General features: G+C 46.5%; 1 protein-coding gene across 30 annotated transcripts in view; it reads right to left on the bottom strand.

The window, feature by feature from the left end:
* epb41l3b (erythrocyte membrane protein band 4.1-like 3b) overlaps positions 1–18,268 on the bottom strand; it is a 42,901-nt gene that overhangs the window by 5,480 nt on the left and 19,153 nt on the right. For 5 of the 30 annotated variants that reach the window (XM_076021966.1, XM_076021965.1, XM_076021972.1 and 2 more), the window contains exons 4-23: positions 15,344–15,448; positions 15,145–15,187; positions 14,992–15,067; positions 14,652–14,870; positions 13,876–13,963; positions 12,567–12,611; positions 11,084–11,236; positions 10,345–10,442; positions 9,918–10,093; positions 9,630–9,829; positions 8,608–9,189; positions 7,256–7,309; positions 6,228–6,263; positions 5,719–5,784; positions 4,532–4,717; positions 3,899–3,958; positions 2,708–3,343; positions 1,774–1,806; positions 1,480–1,539; positions 258–341 (exon numbers count right to left, since the gene is read on the bottom strand). In XM_076021966.1, coding sequence (XP_075878081.1) covers positions 258–341; positions 1,480–1,539; positions 1,774–1,806; positions 2,708–3,343; positions 3,899–3,958; positions 4,532–4,717; positions 5,719–5,784; positions 6,228–6,263; positions 7,256–7,309; positions 8,608–9,189; positions 9,630–9,829; positions 9,918–10,093; positions 10,345–10,442; positions 11,084–11,236; positions 12,567–12,611; positions 13,876–13,963; positions 14,652–14,870; positions 14,992–15,067; positions 15,145–15,187; positions 15,344–15,448 — 3,000 coding nt within the window. The remainder of the gene's footprint in view (positions 1–257; positions 342–1,479; positions 1,540–1,773; positions 1,807–2,707; positions 3,344–3,898; positions 3,959–4,531; positions 4,718–5,718; positions 5,785–6,227; positions 6,264–7,255; positions 7,310–8,607; positions 9,190–9,629; positions 9,830–9,917; positions 10,094–10,344; positions 10,443–11,083; positions 11,237–12,566; positions 12,612–13,875; positions 13,964–14,651; positions 14,871–14,991; positions 15,068–15,144; positions 15,188–15,343; positions 15,449–18,268) is intronic. The other 25 variants (XM_076021969.1, XM_076021994.1, XM_076021993.1 and 22 more) reach the window with 23 other exon arrangements.

Here is an 18,268-nt window from a genome sequence, read left to right as displayed (position 1 = left end):
ATTTTTAGGGCAGGAACTGTGGTTTCTAAGAAACTGTGTGAACATCCAAAGATCTTTCACCAAGATACAAAAATATGATGTGCTTTGCATCCCCATACATGCAGTATGTGAATAAGGACAGATTCTATGCCTGAAGTGCTGCCGTTCAACTTGTCGTTTACTCACAGCTTGACTCTGCTGCCCTCAGGTGGACAAAATATTACATAAGGCTTTTAAAGGAAACGCTTTGCATGTAAACAAAAAAAACATCACTGTACCTCTGCAGACTCATAGGTGATCGTTTTTGTCTCTGTGTGGATGACTGGCGTCTCTTTGGTTCCTGACTCCACGCCATCCACACTCTAAGGGGGAAAACAGGACAACAGGAGTGATAAGGTGTGAAGATCACGAGCACAAAAAACACAAACAGGGTCACGCACGAGACGTCTTGGCCCAGTGAAGGAGAAGATCAAACCAGAGTATGACTTGAAAAAGGTCCTGTGTTGTTGTATGTGGTTGTGGCGTGTAGTGATTTCTATCACCCACCAGATGGCAACGATGACAACCTGTCTGTCCGCTCACAGGCTGGCCAGATGCTTCTCAACAGCAAAGTTTCTTTGCTGATTCTTGGTGGCTGCGTGTTGCAGGAGCCAGTGGAGGGCTGCCTGCCACTGACGCTGAAAACCAGCTGCTCTCTCGGCCTCCTCCCTGCTTCTCATGATAAACCAACCACTGCTCCTGCTGAAACCCGCTGGTCTACAACCTTTATTGACTGTTCTTATGCCTCCATCATCTGTCACTGTGTATCATGTCCCTCTGTTACCATCCTCTCAAATGCAGTACACTCGTAATGTGATGTACAAATAGAAAACGAGTTGTGTTCCAATTTGTTGTCCAGCTATTTTGCTCACAGTGGTGTAACTCAGTGTCGATGTTCTTTAGACGGTCATTTCTTCTTCTTTGCCTTTCGACTACTTTTGTGACGGTGAATTGCAGGCAAAAGCTCAACCTCGTAAGAAACAAACAAACACCACACAGTCGTTGCCCTATTAGAATGTGCCTTCATGGCTGGCTAGTAGAAGTACTGTAGCATGATAGCTCAAGCTTGTGTGCACTCTCTCACCAAAATGGCGTTCGCTGAGGATGTAAAGCGTCCATTGTTCCACACTCAGCTTCGAGAGTGTTCAGGAACACCTCTGTTTATTGTCCCTCTTTCACTCTTTCATTATTGTAATCACAGCTTCTCCTTTTCATAATCTTTTATTCAAGTGAGATCTGTGGCAATTCTGCTACACTTCTTTATTCATTAACACCTGCAAAGCACTTCCAGCAGACAGACAACTCCCATGGTAATTCAGTGACTCTGGGCCGTACAGTAATAATAAGTGCACTGCCCATAACAACAAGTCATGTACGCAACACCCTAAACTGCTAACCAAATACTACATTTTATGAGGAAGTTGTAGACTACACACTCGAAGGTGTGTTCTGGGTACTCACCACTGAATTGACCGGTGTCTCTGTTGCGACCTCCTTTTTCTCTTCTGGCTCAGAAGACACCTGTGGGTGTAAATTGTACCATCAGATGATGTCTGTGCAGGTTAAATGAAACTCCGCCTGACTGTAGGCAATGCACATGGGGCTTGATGAAGAAATACGATCATCCAGGTTACAGACTGAGAGAATTGAAATAAAAAATAATTATGCAGCACGTTGAATTGAATAAAAACCACCAAACTATTGTAAGGTTGAGCTGCATTGGGATATCGGCAAGAAGGATAAAGGAGTGGTCACCTTTTCAAAGAAGGACAGTGATCCCAGCAAAGACTGATGGGACAGAGGGATGGAGAGAGAGAAAGGAGAAGACATGAGAGTCGAAGCCACAGCGAACGCCAGATAAAGTTCAAAGGGAAAGACAGTGGTGGAATGAAAGGCAGAGTAAAGTCATATGGATTGTATGGAATACCATCACGTTGATCATTTAATCCTCTGAACCTACAGCCAAGCAGAACAAATCCTAAATCCTAAGAAAGAAAATACAGTTTTTGGAATGGCTGAATCCAACAGCAGCATATTTCAACTAATCTGCTTTTGAAAAAGTGAAAAACAGCAAAAAGTTGTTTTATTTTTCCCTTTTTTTTTTTAGGTAGACCCATACAATTGTTTTCCTGACATGACGGAGTCAGCGGGGGATTTTGGAGGATGAGGCAGGGAAAGCTGCAGCGGTGGCTCGCAGCCAAGGCTGTGAAGTCACCGCTTTCAGGGAAGCGATAAAAAAGGGGCTGAAATAAAAGGAATGGCGCAGCTGAGCAAAACGCTGGAAAGCAAACAAGAGCCGCCGGGAACTCCGGGAACAATTTTTCCCCCTTATCAGCTTCTGGAGCCAGCTGCTGAGGCGAAGCGAAAAAAACAGCTTTTCAGACATCAACCAAAAAAATGGAACCCATAATAGTCGTGCGTGTAGGCGGGGGAGCAGTAGTAGCAGCAGCAGCGGCAGCTTTGTCTGCAACAGAAGCTTTGGACAGTTGAATGTGTGTTAAAGCTGCTGTGTTAAAAGGAGCGTTAGCCATGCACTATGCTCAGTCAGGCTGCTGTTAGTCTAGTCTGGCTGCCCGCCGCAGGGAAGCCAATGGAGGTTGGGGCAGTGGGTGGAGCTAGTGGAGATGTGGGGGGAAGGAGAAGGTGTCGCTCAAGGCCGAGGCGTTGCTTTTTAGTATTTATACAGTACCCCTGCTACGGACGTGGCTGTGGATTCACAGAGTGTGATCTTTGACTGCTCCTCCTCCTCCTCCTCAACGCTCAACACTGCCACCTGCTGCACGGCCCCGGGGGTCTCGGCCTCCCTCTCTCTCGCCTCCTTTGTTGTACCGCCAGCGACCTGCGGGGGCGCCTCCGTCTTCACCGCTTCATAGATCCAGGCCGCCATGGCCTTCTTCGGGGAGTCCACTCCTTTATTCTGAGCCACGTCGCCATTTCTCATCTCTTTCTTGGGGCTGTGGAGCGCCGAGGCCTCTTCTCCCTCTTCCCCGGCCGACACTTTATCTTCCTCAGTCGCGACCTCTCCGGGGAAGAGGCGCTCTCCCTCGGCTCCCTCAGCCTCCTTCAGGATAATGAGTGTCCCCCTCTTGTCAATAATGGCCTGGGACACCTCCAGGGTGACGGCGCCGGGGCTGACCTTCGCCAGCGACCTCTCCGACAACTCGTCCTGGGAGTCCGGGGTCTTCTCGCCCGCCTCCCGCAGGGTGGCGTCTGTGAAGACTTCATCGTCCATGGTGGTGGACAGACTAATCCCGTGTGGGCCGGAGGAGACGGCCAAATCTGTGGCGGTGCTATCCACCGCGAGTTTCACCAGGTAACCTGCTGCCTGAGGAGACACTCGACTTATTGCACACGGACTGTTGAGGTTAGCAGAGGGTCGCGGCGTTGGCTAACCTAACCAACCAACAGGCTGAAACTGCTGTGAAACTAAATTTCACAGCCCATCGAGGTTGTAGAGGAACAACTGGAAGGGATGATAAACAGTGCATGGATAATCCTTTCATGGATTTCCTATCGCTTTTCCTTGTGCTGTACTCCTCCCTGTGTGTAAAATATTGGCTGATTATCTTGATTATCGTAATGATATGGGCAACCTCACTAGCACTGAATTTTCAGAAGACCTTTCACGCTGCTATAAATTTTAAGAAAGGAAAGACAAGCACAGATAAAGGGCAAGGCAAAAGGAAAAGGTATGTGTGTAGCAAAGGACACCATAGTTACTGACAGGATAGGAAAGAGACTGACAGTGTTGCACAACGCCACAACACAGTAACAACACAGTAACAACACTGTAACAACACAGTAACAACACTGTAACAACACAGTAACAACACTGTAACAACACAATAAGAGTCCGATGTGAAAAAAGTTGAAATGTTACCTCAGTGGCTTTAGTCTCCTCCACGTTTGTTTCTGCCTCTGCAGGCTGCATGTCTTCAGTCTAAAGTGGAAGAAATAAAAACCCAAATTATTTTAGACAGCCAAGAAGAGAAGGACAACGAAAAGGTCGACAAAACTTTTAGGAGGCACATGACTCAGGTCACAGTGTTCTTTCACAGCATCTGCCCTTCTCTCCCCGCACACAGACGTGTCTTATGTCGCTTATTAGTCTCCCGAGACTTCAATTAGTGCTGTTCATTTGTCCCAAGTGAGCTTGTCTGATAAATGAACTCGACACGAGTGAAAGAAGAAATGCAGATAAAACGGATCGGAGACACACAGCACAGCGATGGACACAGTCACAGCACTAATGAATGAGAGCGACACTCGTTAGACGCACCACTGCTACTGACTCATCAGTCGAGACCTTTAAAGGCGCCCTGATCCCAACTATGTACTACTATGAAAAAAACACAACAACAACAACAAAAAACACTATTAAAATTAAAGTTTCAGCAAAAAGAGTGCACACACCCCTGGTGCTGACGCCTCTACACAGTTCTACAACATGGTCTCAGTGATGTCACGCTTCACACACATGCTGTCACTCAGTCCGAGGCGGACTGAAGCTTACATCCTGCAGCTCTAGAGGTTCTATCATCGGCGCCTCGTCCGGGCGGGGCGTGCGTGCGGGGGACGAGGAGAGCCTCTTCTCCCACTCGGTGGGGCCCACAGCGCCCGTCTCCGTCTCCAGGAAGGAGCGCTTCAGCTCGCTGATGTTAGTCTGGTGCTTGACCCTCTCCGCAGGCGACGAGGCGTCCTACAGTGGCCGGTCAACCGTGTTTAGAAGGTGGCAGCGAGGCAGCCAAACCAAGGCCATGCTCAACGTACGTATGCAAACGGCAACCAAAAGAAGCGCAAAATCAGGACCGCCTGGCTGCATTCTCACCGCTAGTCCTGGCATGTAGTACTAAGCGGATTACTGAAAAAGCAACGGAAACACCATAAAAAAAAAAAAAAGTGCCCCAAAACATGAGAGCTGTAACTTAAAGGTTAAGTGTGTAATATTTGGCGATTTCTAATTTGAAACAGCGACATCAGGTGGTTCCATTTTAGATTGCAGCACTCTTTCACTTATGTTAGTTTAAGGGACTTGGTATCCTCCCCCTCCTGAGTTTGCCTGTGAACTACGGTGGCCTGCGAGCACAAACCCGGATACCTCGTCCACCTTCTTCTTCTTCGTTGGTTTATGCGAACTTGCGCTAAGTCATCCTAATTACAAAACGTGCTGTCAGGTAGCTTGATTGTCTACACCAGGCTTCCTTAGCTGTGCAAGATGGCCACTGACGAGGAGCAAGATCCCTGTTGCTCTAAAAAAAAAAAAGACTATTATTGTAATGCAATTATACACTTTAATGAATGTATTTATGGGCAGTGTATTAAGCTTTTGCCGTTACATAAATCAAGCCAAATATTACACACTGGACCGCTAAAGGAAGAGTAGCTTGGATTAAGATGCACCAGAAGCGTTTAGCATCTCAAGTCAACAGAAATGTTCATGCACAGGATTCAAAGGGGTCGTTGGACAGGATTAGGTCGGCACAACAATCCCAAATCTCATTAGAAACGACGGCCTCTCCAGACGCACAATCTGGAATTCATTTATGAGGTTAGAGTCGATTATAACACTGGATGCTCACCGCAAGAAAGTGACTGGATTGTTAGGAGCACCAGGGCCTCTAGTTGGTCAGATGTGAGTGAGGACGCCTCGCACAAAAAGCGCCTACATGCACACTGCTGTCATGCCATTTTCTTACCAACCTCAAGCATCAGATTACTGTGCTTGACAAAAACATTTTCTCCCTTCGCTCGTCTTATGAAACTATACTGCAAGACAAAAAGAGCGGAAAGGAATCGTGGGATTTACGGTGCTTCTCTGTGTCAAGTCATACATCTTTACACACGAGTTCAGGTAAAATGGGGGCTGTATATTACGTGATGGCACGGATAGCAAGATCTGATCGATTCGAAAATTAAGACTCTTGCATGAACCATAAACAGAAAGGGAAACTCCATTTACATTTGGAGGCACTTGAGAAATGAGATTTAACGGTGTATTCAGAAGATGATGAAGTGAGATCAGGCGAGAGAGAGTGAGCAGTGAGTCTGGTTGTGGTGGGGCGAGCCAGCGTGTTACACAGAAGCAGAAGCAGAGGAAGCAGACGTGAACATGGGTGATGGGTAACAGTGACGGGGTTTTGGGCGGCTCGGTGCATCGCGTTGTGCGGCTGCGATGCACCAAGCAGGGCCGCCACGCAAGCCCAGTGTACCTGAGTCCGCATCTCAGAGTCCTCATCTGCGTCCGACTGACAGCAAAGGAGGAGGAAGAGGAGGAGGAGGAGGAGGAGAACAGGAGAGCGTGAACCCAGGAGAAAAGTGGTTTCATTCCATATGCACACACGCACAGAAATCAATCAGAGGGGGAAAGAGGGACAAGAGAGCAGTGTACAGAGCAGGAGTCACCAACTGTCTGTTAACCTGAGAGATGCTTCATGGCTACTGAGTCAACAAAGGGCAAAATGTGTTTTGAAATAACACATCATCTCAGTTTGCCTTTCGTTAAGTGTAATTATTAATGAAACTCATCTATATGAATTATTTCATGCGGCCCCTGGGGGGGGGCGACCTGGTGCAGTTGGTGACCCCTGGTACAGAGAGAGTCAGGAGGCTGGACATGGTGGCTGACGGCTGAGGTCGAACAGAAAAGAACCTGCCGCATAGGCAGAGCATTTAATAACCTCACATCAAGATATTTGCCCATTTAATCGAGTTTGAATATTAATAATACTATAACAATCGAGGCTGGTAAAATTTAAGAACCAAGAACTGTCTAAATCTGAACATCTGCAATGACATAATGGCTAAAGTGATTCTATAATAATAATAATGGATTGGATTTATATCGCACTTTTCAAGGCACCCAAAGCGCTTTACATTGAACCCATTATTCATTCACACCACAGTCACACTGGGCAGACTGACGGAAGCAGGGCAGCTAAGCTGCTTCAAACCACCACCCAACATCCACTCACAGTCATACCAGGCAATGTGGGTTAAGCGTCTTGCCCAATGACACAAAAATAGACTGGGATGGAGCGGGATTTGCACCGCCAACCTTTCAGTCATTGGACAACCCGCCCTACCTCCTGGGTTACAGTCGACCCAGCTTTTCACTATATTGCTACAACAACATTTTGAAAAAACTGGCAAACTGAAAAGAAAACGTCTTGCTGCAGAACCTCTTGCTTTTACTCATTTTCCACGACTTATTACCGACATCTTTCCTAGACGTACAAACCTCTGTGGCGGTCATCTCTCCATCAAAGGCAAAGTCAGTTTGTTCGCTGTCAGTCTGCTTTCACAAACAGGCCGAAAGCATTCCCAGTGGCAAGCAAGAAAAGGAAAGAATTCAACTTGTAAAACTGTTGAGAACACAATTACAGCCGACGAGTCTCTTGTTCACCATATATGGAAACAGATGGGAATGCACTAGTGTGTCTGTCAGCTACAGGTTACCAGTCGACACAAAAGATAAAAAAACAAAGAAAGAAAAAGCAAATGAAAAGAAAGCAAGCTGGACAGACTCAGAGGAAGTTCAAACCTTCAGTCAGTCACTTGGATGTTGGTTTTTGAATTTGGGCATATTTTTTTCTCTCCTGGCGTTTATAAAGTTAACATTATTTCCGCTCAGCAAAATAATGACTGAGGGGCAAACACAGAGCAGAGGAGGACTACAGGAATTTTGCATTTTTTTCGGAGCAGTATTCTGACTTTCAGTCCCGTCCTCTTCATGCATGACGACACATGAGTTTGTTGCAATGACACAGTCTCTCTGCGTCACAGACGGCTTCGCAAGCATTTCATCATCTATGAGTCAAAACAATGTCGCCGGCTAAATAATCATAGTTTGGTGCTCGATTGCACGCTTTTGGTTCTTGTCTTGTTGTCGCCGGTTTAATATGAATCCAGCTGGACTCAGAGAGACAGAGAGGCAGAGAGGACTGCAGTGAAACATGGCAGTGTTTGCATGCAGCTGGTGTTCAGGCGGTCACTTTCTACACTGTGCAGCCATGAATGTGAATGACAACAATGAGATGGGTTGGACACAGTCAAAGTTAGAGATGCAAACAATATTTGGTGAAGGATTAGTTACAAAATGGAGAACGGAGATGTCCCCAAATCCTTATAGAAATATCTTAATAAATATCACCATTCATCAGTTTCGTACGCAATCAGCAGTCTTTCAGAGTGAAATGAGTTAAGATATTAGTTAAATGTTTGTGTCTAACCCTCGCAAAAATGGAGATGAAAATTCAAGCCAATTAAACAGAGCGTGGAGGTGACTAGCAGGGCTCATCTCTGTGCACTCGCCGATGGAGATGTGCTCTACGGGGTGAGAGTGTGACAGACGTGCAGAGATGAGGTTCTGAAAGTAGGAGAACTGACGGACGCTGGGACAGACAGTCTCCAGGTCGGCCCTGAGCTGCTGAGACAGCAGAGCGGGGACACCAGACAGGATAAAGGGTGTTAACCTCTGCACTAATGAACTCTGTACTCTAAGCCAGAGGTGGTGTACTGGAAGATACAGACGTACGTATTACACGCAACACGCACGCACGCACGCACGCACGCACACACACACACACACACCTCCTCTTCCTCTGAACTGTCATGGTCATGGTAGCCCTGGGCAAAGCACGCGGTCAGGGAGGCGGCCTTAGGCTCCAGGTAGCAGAGGCACAGCGCCAGGGGGAAGGAAAGGGTGAGAGCGGACGGGACAGAGAAGGAGGTGGACAGCAGGAAGAAGAAGATGAAGAGGAAGCAGGGGATGAGGGACGGCGACTTGATGGGGAGGAAGTTTTGCGCGCACTCTGGCAGGAAGCGCATCTCCGACAGGTCGGGGAAGGTGAGGTAGCCGTCCTCGTCCAGGACGGACGAGAGGTCGGGCAGGTGTAGGAAGAAGGAGAAGAGCGTGCCCCCGCGCCGGCCGCCGGCGCCGCCGCCAATCTGCTCCAGCCGCTGCTTGCGGGCCGAGAGCAGCAGCGCCTGCTCGTCCAGCAGGGCGGCGCGGCGCTCGGCCACGGCCTGGCGGCGCCGCCGCCCGGCGCTGCTCTTGGCCGGGCTGACGGAGGAGGCCCGCTTGTGCGAGCTCCCCCGCCGCCTCCGCCGCACTTTGGTGGAGGAGACGGGGGATGAGGGGAGAGAGAGCTCCGTGTACACACAGGGGGAGCGCTGAGAGCGTGGGGGGGGGGGTGACGATGTGAGTGTGTGTGTTTTTGAAGAGAGGAGGAGGAGGGGGACGTGGCGGATGTGGATGCGCATGGACACACACACACACACACACACGAGTACAGTGACGGGGTCAAAGGAAGGACAAGAAAAGAAAAAGCTAATTAGTAAAGCGCACACAGGATGAGAAGCACATCAGCCTAGTCTACTGCAGTGGGTTGAGCTGGAAGCAACTGAGACCCTCTCAGCCATTAATATTAATAGAAAATAAAACAACAGTCACGACAAACGGAAAACATTTTCCGAAAAAGAGGAGGGGGAAGAGGTTACGACCACAAGTGCAGCAGCTTCTTCAGAAAAAAAAACTAAACAAAACTTTTTGCTTCTAGGGACAAACTGATTGGGGACGACTCCAGCGCCGCGCTGGTCGGACGGCGGTTTACCTTGGTGTCGTGTCGCAGCGGCGTGGAGGCGGCAGGCTCCGGCGTCTCGCCACCGTTGCCCTCGCCGTCCTCCTGCTCCGCCTTCTCCTCCTCCGCCTTACGCTCCGGCGTCACAGTGGTGATGATGTTTCCCGTGACGGCGCCCTTGCCGTCGGCGCCGCCGTCCTTCATGAGGGACTCGTGGTTCTCCATGATCGGGGCTGCGAGACAGACGGAGGGAAAAACTTTGGGCCAGGATTTTGGGTGAGAGGCATTTAAAGCCCGGCGAGTAAAATTTGTCGCTGGTACCTCCGTCCAAGCTGCGGGACATGTTGTAGCGCTTGCTGGAGGAGCGCTCGAACAGCGGGGCGGGCCGGATGATCTGCGAGCTGGCCCGGCGGGTCTGCGCCTGTGTCCGGCCGCTGTAGCGAAACTTGGAGCCCAGGCTGAGGAACTTCTTCGGGGGGGCCTCGGGAGAGACCAGCCTGTTGCGAGCAACACGCATTAATTAGGACAGAAATGAAAAGAGCGCACATTTATGCTTTTTTTTTCCGCACAGAGGAACACGATGGCTCCTCCTTATTCTCCAGAGAGCCTTCAGGCTGGGAACTCAAGAGACCAACGCTTGGCACAAACAGGCGCAATCCCAACGCTGTTCTGCTTTCTGTACAGCAGCAGTCATTAGTGAAGACATGTCGCAGTCGCGGCGAATGTACGCCGACAGCGCACGTCTTACCTGAAGAATGTGTGGTGCTCCACGCACACCTTCCACAGCCTTTTGGCAGCGCGGTGATTTGGGAGCTTGAATCCAATCGTGCTTTCAAACTGCTCAAACTGTAAATGAGATGAAACAAGTTCTTGTTCATTTCCAGAAATTTGTGGGAAATGAACAGTGAAAACAAAATGGAAATTAAAGGTCCCGCGTGTACATTACTAGGGCAGACCTATATCTAAGGAAGACTGTCTGACAGGGCGTTTTGTGTTTTGGGATGGAACTTCAATTAAATCAATGTATTCATTGGCAGTATGTTAAGCTTTTACCCATATAAAATTCAGAAAAATCAAGCCAAATTTTACACACTGGATATTTAAGAGAAGCATAATTATTCCTCTATTGAAATGGGGTTATATAGGGATGTTTATTTTGTCTTTTGTTCATATAATTATGCTTTTTTATTTTCTTTAGTTCAGACAAATGAGTATAGGTTGATAAAGCGGAAGTCAGCAGAGCGTTGCTGCTCCTGCTGTCTGAGGAAGATTGGAGTCACAGTCGAAACCGTCAAGCGGGTAACATCTACACTCATTTGTCTGAACAAAAGAAAAAAGGCACAAGTGTCTTCAACTGATTTCACAAGAGCGAGTTGCAAAAGTAAACAGTAAAATCCAACAATTCAAAGCCTCAGAAAACCAATCAGAAGACAGTAATGCGGTGACGTTGCTCAGGCCCGGAGCAGGAGGATCACTGTGGTGCTCACCTCTCCGGGCCGAATCTTGATGTAGAAGTTGTTCCTCTTGTAGGAGATCTTGAGGATTTTGGGCCAGGCGAAGCGGTTGATCCTCAACCTGTCTCTGTAGATGAGCAGGCCGCTTGCACACACTCCCAACATTATCTCCACACCCTCAGAGTCCTGCGGGAGACACACACACCAAGAAATGACACACAGGCAGCTCAGGAGGCGGCGCACAGCGGGGCAGTCTGCAGAGTGAACACGTCTGTGACAGCGAGTGGGTAAAGCAGGCAGGAGATGAGTGGAGTCAGGCGTTTCATATTCTTATCTTGGCTGCGCAGGATGTGGTGGTGGTGGGAAATAGACTCAAGGCGCAGTGACTGACTGGCAGAAAGCAGCGGTGGAAAGGTTGGGAAATGGAGGATGAAGCACAACAACGATGCTCTTCACTGCACAAAGAACGATGAGCAGGAACAACTAACGCGGCTCTTCCTGATCCACACAGGAAGTTCTGCCCTATAAGTTGAATGGACGACTAATGAGGGACACCACTGACTCTAGATGTCATACTATGCAGCACAGTGCAGCCTTCCACGGTTCGATACGCACCTGTGAACTGCACCTTTGAGTCCTTTCCTCGCATTGTCTCTTGATTTGTGTTGCTGCTTCAGATAAGTTGCAATGAATGCGTCACGTGATCATGCGCTGCGAATGGAGGACGCACATCCATCCCGGCCAATCACAGGCTGCTACTACGGCAACACCAAAGTCACACATCTAGCTCAGCATGGCGACGACTTCTCACAAACCTGGTGTTACACAGTGTGAGTGCCTCGGCGACTCGCGTCCCAAACTGACAAGGAGAGTTTGGCTTTGGTGTTGATCGACGAGCGGATGAAGACAATTCTGAGAAAAATGATTGTCTGCAAACGTGTCAGCTACGCATGGAAACCCTTCCAATATTGATCACCTGCCTGCAGCACCGTCAGGCATGACTTACTTCAATCTTTGATGTTTGCATCTGTTAGATACGCCTGTAATATAGACAGCTGATTGGTTTTGTTTTTTTTAAACTGTGAATTTTACCAGGCATTGCTGATAAAATTGTGTGTTCATGTTATAGTGTTTACTTGAAATATTAATAAAATAAATGCACTTTTAAAATGCAATTGTGTTCTTCTTTGTTTTTACAACGCACTATTGTTTCCTATTCAAATACAGCCAATGTGTTTAACTATAATGGTTTGACAGTGTTTTTAACGTAAAAGAAAATACATTTCTTCTCATTTTCTGCTGACTGCATGAAATGTATTCCATTAACAAACCAGAAGCGCAGCCTGACATGGTTTCAGATGCGTTATGATAAAAAAACAAAAACAAACGGTCTGTATTGAACCGTGGACCAACTACTTGCTACACCATTGCTACTTAATGGGAAAAAATAAATATAAATCCATGCATGAATACAGAGCCACACACAGAGGTAAGCACATGAGATGCAGCCTCTTACCTCTCCCTCAGCTGGTGCCAAGCTTTCATACAGACGCCCTACCAACTTTGCATTTAATGAGAGAGGAGAGAAGACACATATGTATGTATGTATAATTTCTTTAGCCCAAACTGACTAAAAGATCCAACACGCCAGGATTGACGTCTGCTCAGCGCGATCGCAGCCTCCTTGCTGTCGTCTCCTCCATCCTGACCACCAACATCCTTCCTTTTGCTTCACATGTCGTGTTGACAGCCAACCCCGAAGCACTTTACATTATTGACAGGGCCGGCAGTCCTGCTGCTGAGATCCAGCTCCCTCTTTGCTGCTTGAGCTCTAACGAGGTCTTTGATCCCGTCTCAATCAGAGGGACCCATCCTTTCAGTCACTCTACACTCCAGGTCCCCCGATCCGCAGAGGACGCCGTGATGCGAACGTCAAGTCATTTGGCGACAATCATTCAATCAATCAATCAATCAATCAATCAAAAAAAAAAAAAAAAAACGATGGGAGGTTACACTGAGGCGTTACTGCAGCCAGCCATGATGTTTGTAGAAGCAGCGGGGTCGTGGTGGCAAGCGTCGCTGCGGACTGCGTGAGTGGGATGCGTCAAGTGTGTAAAAAAAAAAATCCCCCTTATAAACAACATTTTAGGAGTGACGAGCAACATTACATTCTGGAGCAATTTGGTGCAAGGTTAAACGTTTGAGGAGGTTGGTAGTGAAGAATAATCTTGATTGTCTGTGTGGTAAATATCAAGTTTGGCTTGAGGCTGTTCAGCTGTCTAGTCTGTGCAAATAAAAACAGCGCCTGAAAGAATTTCCAATGACTTCCAATAAGACACTAGAAGGGTTTTAATCACAGTTTGACAATTACTACTACTATCAATGTGACAAGACCGATTGTTTTTATACTTGCTCCCTATACTCGTGCACTAGCACGGCTGGAGGCTCAGAGTGCCAGATAATCATAGACAATTTTTATGAGCCTCATAAACAAACAAGGTGTAATGTGGCATCCAGGGATCATTAGGGCTTCAGTTGTAGAAGTCGATACCTCAGGTCACAGCAGGGATAACATTCCACTCTTCCTGGTATTTATGCTCAGCTGGCTCTAGATCCATATTTACCACACAGACAGGAATGACACGGATCTTCTAGTGTACCTCTCTGCTACTGGGGCTAATTCTCTGTGGTTCCAAAGATCATCTACCATTGGTTTAGAGGGAATTTGAAAAGGCAACCAATTTGAGACGTTTGCTTTGACCTGTGAGGGAAGTTAAAGTTTACATTCCGTAAATGAGGGCAGACTTTGTCTGTATGTCCTTTACCTTGGCATGGTGGAGGTCCACACCATACATCGACAGCTTTTTGGCATTTTCCAGGAAGTGTATCTCTGCTGCGGCTGGTGTCATCCCCCTTGACAGAGCAGATGGAACAAAGTCAACAGGGAGGGACACGTTTAGCAGGGATCTTTTCTGACCCAGACCGGAGACACGAAAGCCAAAGAAATCCAAAGGGGACCGATTCACTTTTATTGCATCAAAGCCTCAGGAACCTGGGCTGGGAGATGCTTTTCACCGACTACCTTGAGTGCATCCATTTTGAGCCGGGATGGTCTTTAGAGAGATAGAGAGAGCCCTAATCCTTTCCACCGCCACTGCCTCGCTGCTTAAGACTGACTCAGAAAACAAACGCTTCAAATTACACACAAATCATTGTCAAGCGGGCAGAACTGCAGGGCGCAGACACAGTCGATGTCTGGAGACACAGCGACCTTCAGAGGAGATTCACTACTTGCCCGTAGCTCCTAATATTCACTGTTTACTCTTTGAATAACCTGTAATCGTCATGAGAGCGAAAAAAGTTCTTACTCTGAAAAAGAAGAAAACAGCAAGGGGGAAAATATAAAACTTAAAGTGAAGAGCTAAAGAGCACGATTTCCTCCTTGTCTTTTGTAAATCAAACATCAAACTACAGAGCCTTTTGTTAATATACTCTGATCGACATCTGCATATTGGATGCTTTGGATATAAAGCCATTCACTGGACACGTACAGAGACGCACAGTGGTTGCATCGGTGGAAGGGAGTCTTGCTATGACTCACTTGTAGGTCTTGTGGAGCTCCATGACCTTCTCCTCCAGTTCTTTGGTCTGGTTGGGGGCGAAGCGCAGCTCGCTGATGTAGTCGCTGGCCAGCTCCTCTGGGTCGTAGTCTCCCAGCTCAGACTGAGCCGTGTAGGAGCCCAGAACGGTGTGGGTGGCAAAGGAGCAGGGAAGACGACCCGACACCACGTCATCTCTCAGCTGCAGACACAGATAGTACCTGGGGTCGGACAAAGAAAAATTAATGAACGGAGAGATAAATGCACTCATTTGAAGTTGATTGATTAAAATCACCCTCAACGTGCAACTGGACAACAAGACACATGGATTCCTCCTCTCACCTTGTGATGTCCTCAGTCAGCTGGGAGGGGTCTGGAGGGTAAAACTTAACGTTGAAGGCAAAGTTCCAGGGACCATCTGAGAGGCAAATAAGAACATTAAATTGAATTCTCCTCATTTTACACTTTAGTCTTTAATTAGATTATTAGACTTACTTCTAATCTGCTTCTTCAGCTCCTTGGAAGGATCGAGCCAATTCTGCAACACACATTGAATGCAGCCATTAATCACAAGCTTGAGAAGATAAAAGACAAAGAACCACAGCTTTTCAGTCTTTGCCTTTTGCCTCTACAGATAAATTGGAGGTAAAGGAATGTAACACCAAAGATGATGAAACTAGGTTTGTGCCCGTACCTTCTGGTTCTCTATATCTCTGTACGTGATGCCAAAGTAGTCCTTCTCCAGTAGATTGAGATGGTCACACACTTTGTCAAAGACAAAATGCCCCTTTGTCCGTTTCTGAGAAAAGCAAAAACAACAACATCTTCAGCGCGATGATCACATTTCAGGTTTTGCCACTTGGTACAATCAGAGAGTGCGTTCTTTCAAATGGTCCCGTGAGTGTTTCCAACCCCTTCAGCCTGCAGCTGACTCGAGTTTCTGCACATCTGCTTTCATTACATTACGTTGTACCACAAAGAGCGAGTGATCATGTTTGTGCGCAAAATACTGAGCAGTTTGATTACAATGGAGTGAATGTTTTATGATCCCAATTTTGCATTCTTGTCTTGCTCATCATTATCTGAATGTAGATACTGAAATTCTGAGCTGCTTTGCTGCAGTGAATCAGAAAAGCTGAGCTGATGGACCTTCGTTATCATTTAATCCTACCGTACTTAAGGTCCTGAAGCCTCCTACAGTTTTCTCCCTCTTGCCTTTGCCACCACAAACATATGGAGACACACTGAACTAGCTGGCTTCTCATACCAGGCAAGAGGTGTTGATGTTGGTGTGTGAAGTGTCGCCATAACATGAAGTGTGTTCTCACTGGAAGGTGCCCAGCAAGAGACCAGCTTTTTATAATGGAGTAGGTCTGCTTTGTTAATAAAGGGAAGGTTCCTCGAGGCACAGGAGCACTTCCTTCCAAACATTAAGATGCTACAGCTCATTAGACAGTTACATCACTGAGGCTTTACCAAAGGAGAAAATTCTTACAGTGGCTCATTTGACTGATTTCCTTTAGAAACTTTAAAGCCAACATTGGCAATAAAGTTAACGACAACCCAGGAAATGTGCACGTACCTAGCTAGTGCACTGCTATCTCTGTCCAGAATTGTTTTGTGGCCAAAACAAAGAGTGCATGATTTATTGAAAACCCTTAAAAAAAAAAGTGTTTCTGGCAGCAGGAATCATAACGTGCAAAAAGCAACTCCCCATTGCACGGACGAGGCAACACTTTAATAAAGGAACTTGACAAATCAGAAATCTTGACAAACGGTTTGTTCAAATGATTGAAAATGTGCCTTATGAAGGAACCTGCAGGATTGCAAACATCCATATGCACAACACAAGAAAATGGAGAATATCTGTCTATGTTTTTCAACACATTTTATAATGATAATTGCCTTTTTAAAGTAATGTCAGCAGATCAAACTTTTTAGTTTTGCACCACGACCTTACTGGAGCCCAAAACTGGTTGAAAACCTCTCAGAATGCAACCAGGAGTCTATGAAAGTCGTTAGGTAAGGTAAACAAAGGGTTACCAGTGCAAATGGTGATTCAAAAACTTTTTAAAAGTTTTGTTTCACAAAGAAAACTAATGAGTAATAACCAATGCGTTCTTGCTGGAAGGTGCTGAGCAGGCAACCAGCCTTTATAATGAAGTAGGTCTGGTTTAATTAATGAAGGAATTAACCAACATTAATCAACTACCTGCAGAAACTGAACGGATTCACCTGCATTCCTCATTCATTTTCTCTGTAAAACAAAAATGTGACTGGGACACACAGCAAATATCTTCTCACACCTTGTTTAGACAAGACATTAATATTTTGATTGCTGCCTACTCACTGCATAAGCAAGAATCAAGGCATTATTAACTGTGTGTTGTAATATCCTAATGATTTGGCGTGAAGACAGACCTCCTCTCTTGCGAAATATCAATAGACATTCACAGCCACTCTATTTAGGTGAGATCCTGGTAGCAACAGTGATAAAGGGTGACTCATGCTTGCTGGAAAATTAGCTGAGGCTTCATTTTGAGCAGCTGCTAATTACTAAATGATGGCAAATTGCTTTCATGGCAACAGTGTCATGAGACAAATGGAATGCCGACAAGCAAAGAAAATGTCTGTCGCTCCAGGATGTAAAACAAACAAAACCTTGAGAGAGGTGTTTTTGGAGGGAAAGGAACCTTTTGCTGAAATGAAGCTGAGTGTGCGAGATGATCCTTTAGCCCAACACTCAGATTTACGTCAGTCAAGGCCTTTCCAATGTATTCATTTTTTACCCCTTTATCTACTTGGTGCTTTCCTTCACATCCCCTCTGACACACTTTAAGCTGAGGTCACTGTTCAAACACAGCGGGTGGGGTTACGTTTAGCTTTCTTTCACATGGAAGTGGAAAACTACAGTGTGAAATGGCATTTTTCAATTTCTGCATATCTTTATAAATCTGAAAAACAAAGCTGAGTGAACTCGCACATGTAATTAACTGCTGGATCATGAATCAAGTCGCATGTTGTGCTAAAATAGCAAGTGATTCCCAATGAGACTACAAATAATGGGCATTTTGCAACACAAATGATGAAGGAAGCAGTGACTGCCAACTTTTTTCCATTGTAAATGACATAAATGTACATGTTACAGCATGGTGCAACTGCAGTGCAACATTTGGCTCTTGAGGCAAGTAACAAAGACAGATATCTCCTGCTGTAAGGAGAGTGGGGATGTGGTATCCGGCAATCAATAATACAACTTCTTAGCATGAGCAAAGCTGGGGATACATGCTACACTCTACTGGAGCTCCCGTAAAGGAGCTTAAACGAAGATCATCCCACAGCGCTTCCACCAGTGAAAGCCCACATTGGCCTTCTGAACACTGACTGAGAGCGACGGTTGCGTGAGAAGTGACAAACAGCCTAGTTGGTGCTGAATTAGAGAGGGAAATAGTCAACCTCTGAAAAGAATTAGAAAATGAAGATGATTGAAAAAGACAATGCACAGTTAATTCCACAGAGCTGCTCAATATAGCTTCAACCCAAGAGCAGCGCTCCAAAGTGATAGGGGTCCATCACGATTAATTACATTTAAAAATATAGAGTTAATTAATTGTCCAGC

Source organism: Nelusetta ayraudi, unplaced genomic scaffold (genome assembly GCF_046127955.1).
Source record: "Nelusetta ayraudi isolate G7.1 ecotype Tasmania unplaced genomic scaffold, CSIRO-AGI_Nayr_v1 ptg000011l, whole genome shotgun sequence".
NCBI lineage: Eukaryota > Metazoa > Chordata > Actinopteri > Tetraodontiformes > Monacanthidae > Nelusetta > Nelusetta ayraudi.
Note: the sequence above shows the minus strand (reverse complement) of the source record. Positions and strands in the feature narration are given on the sequence as shown.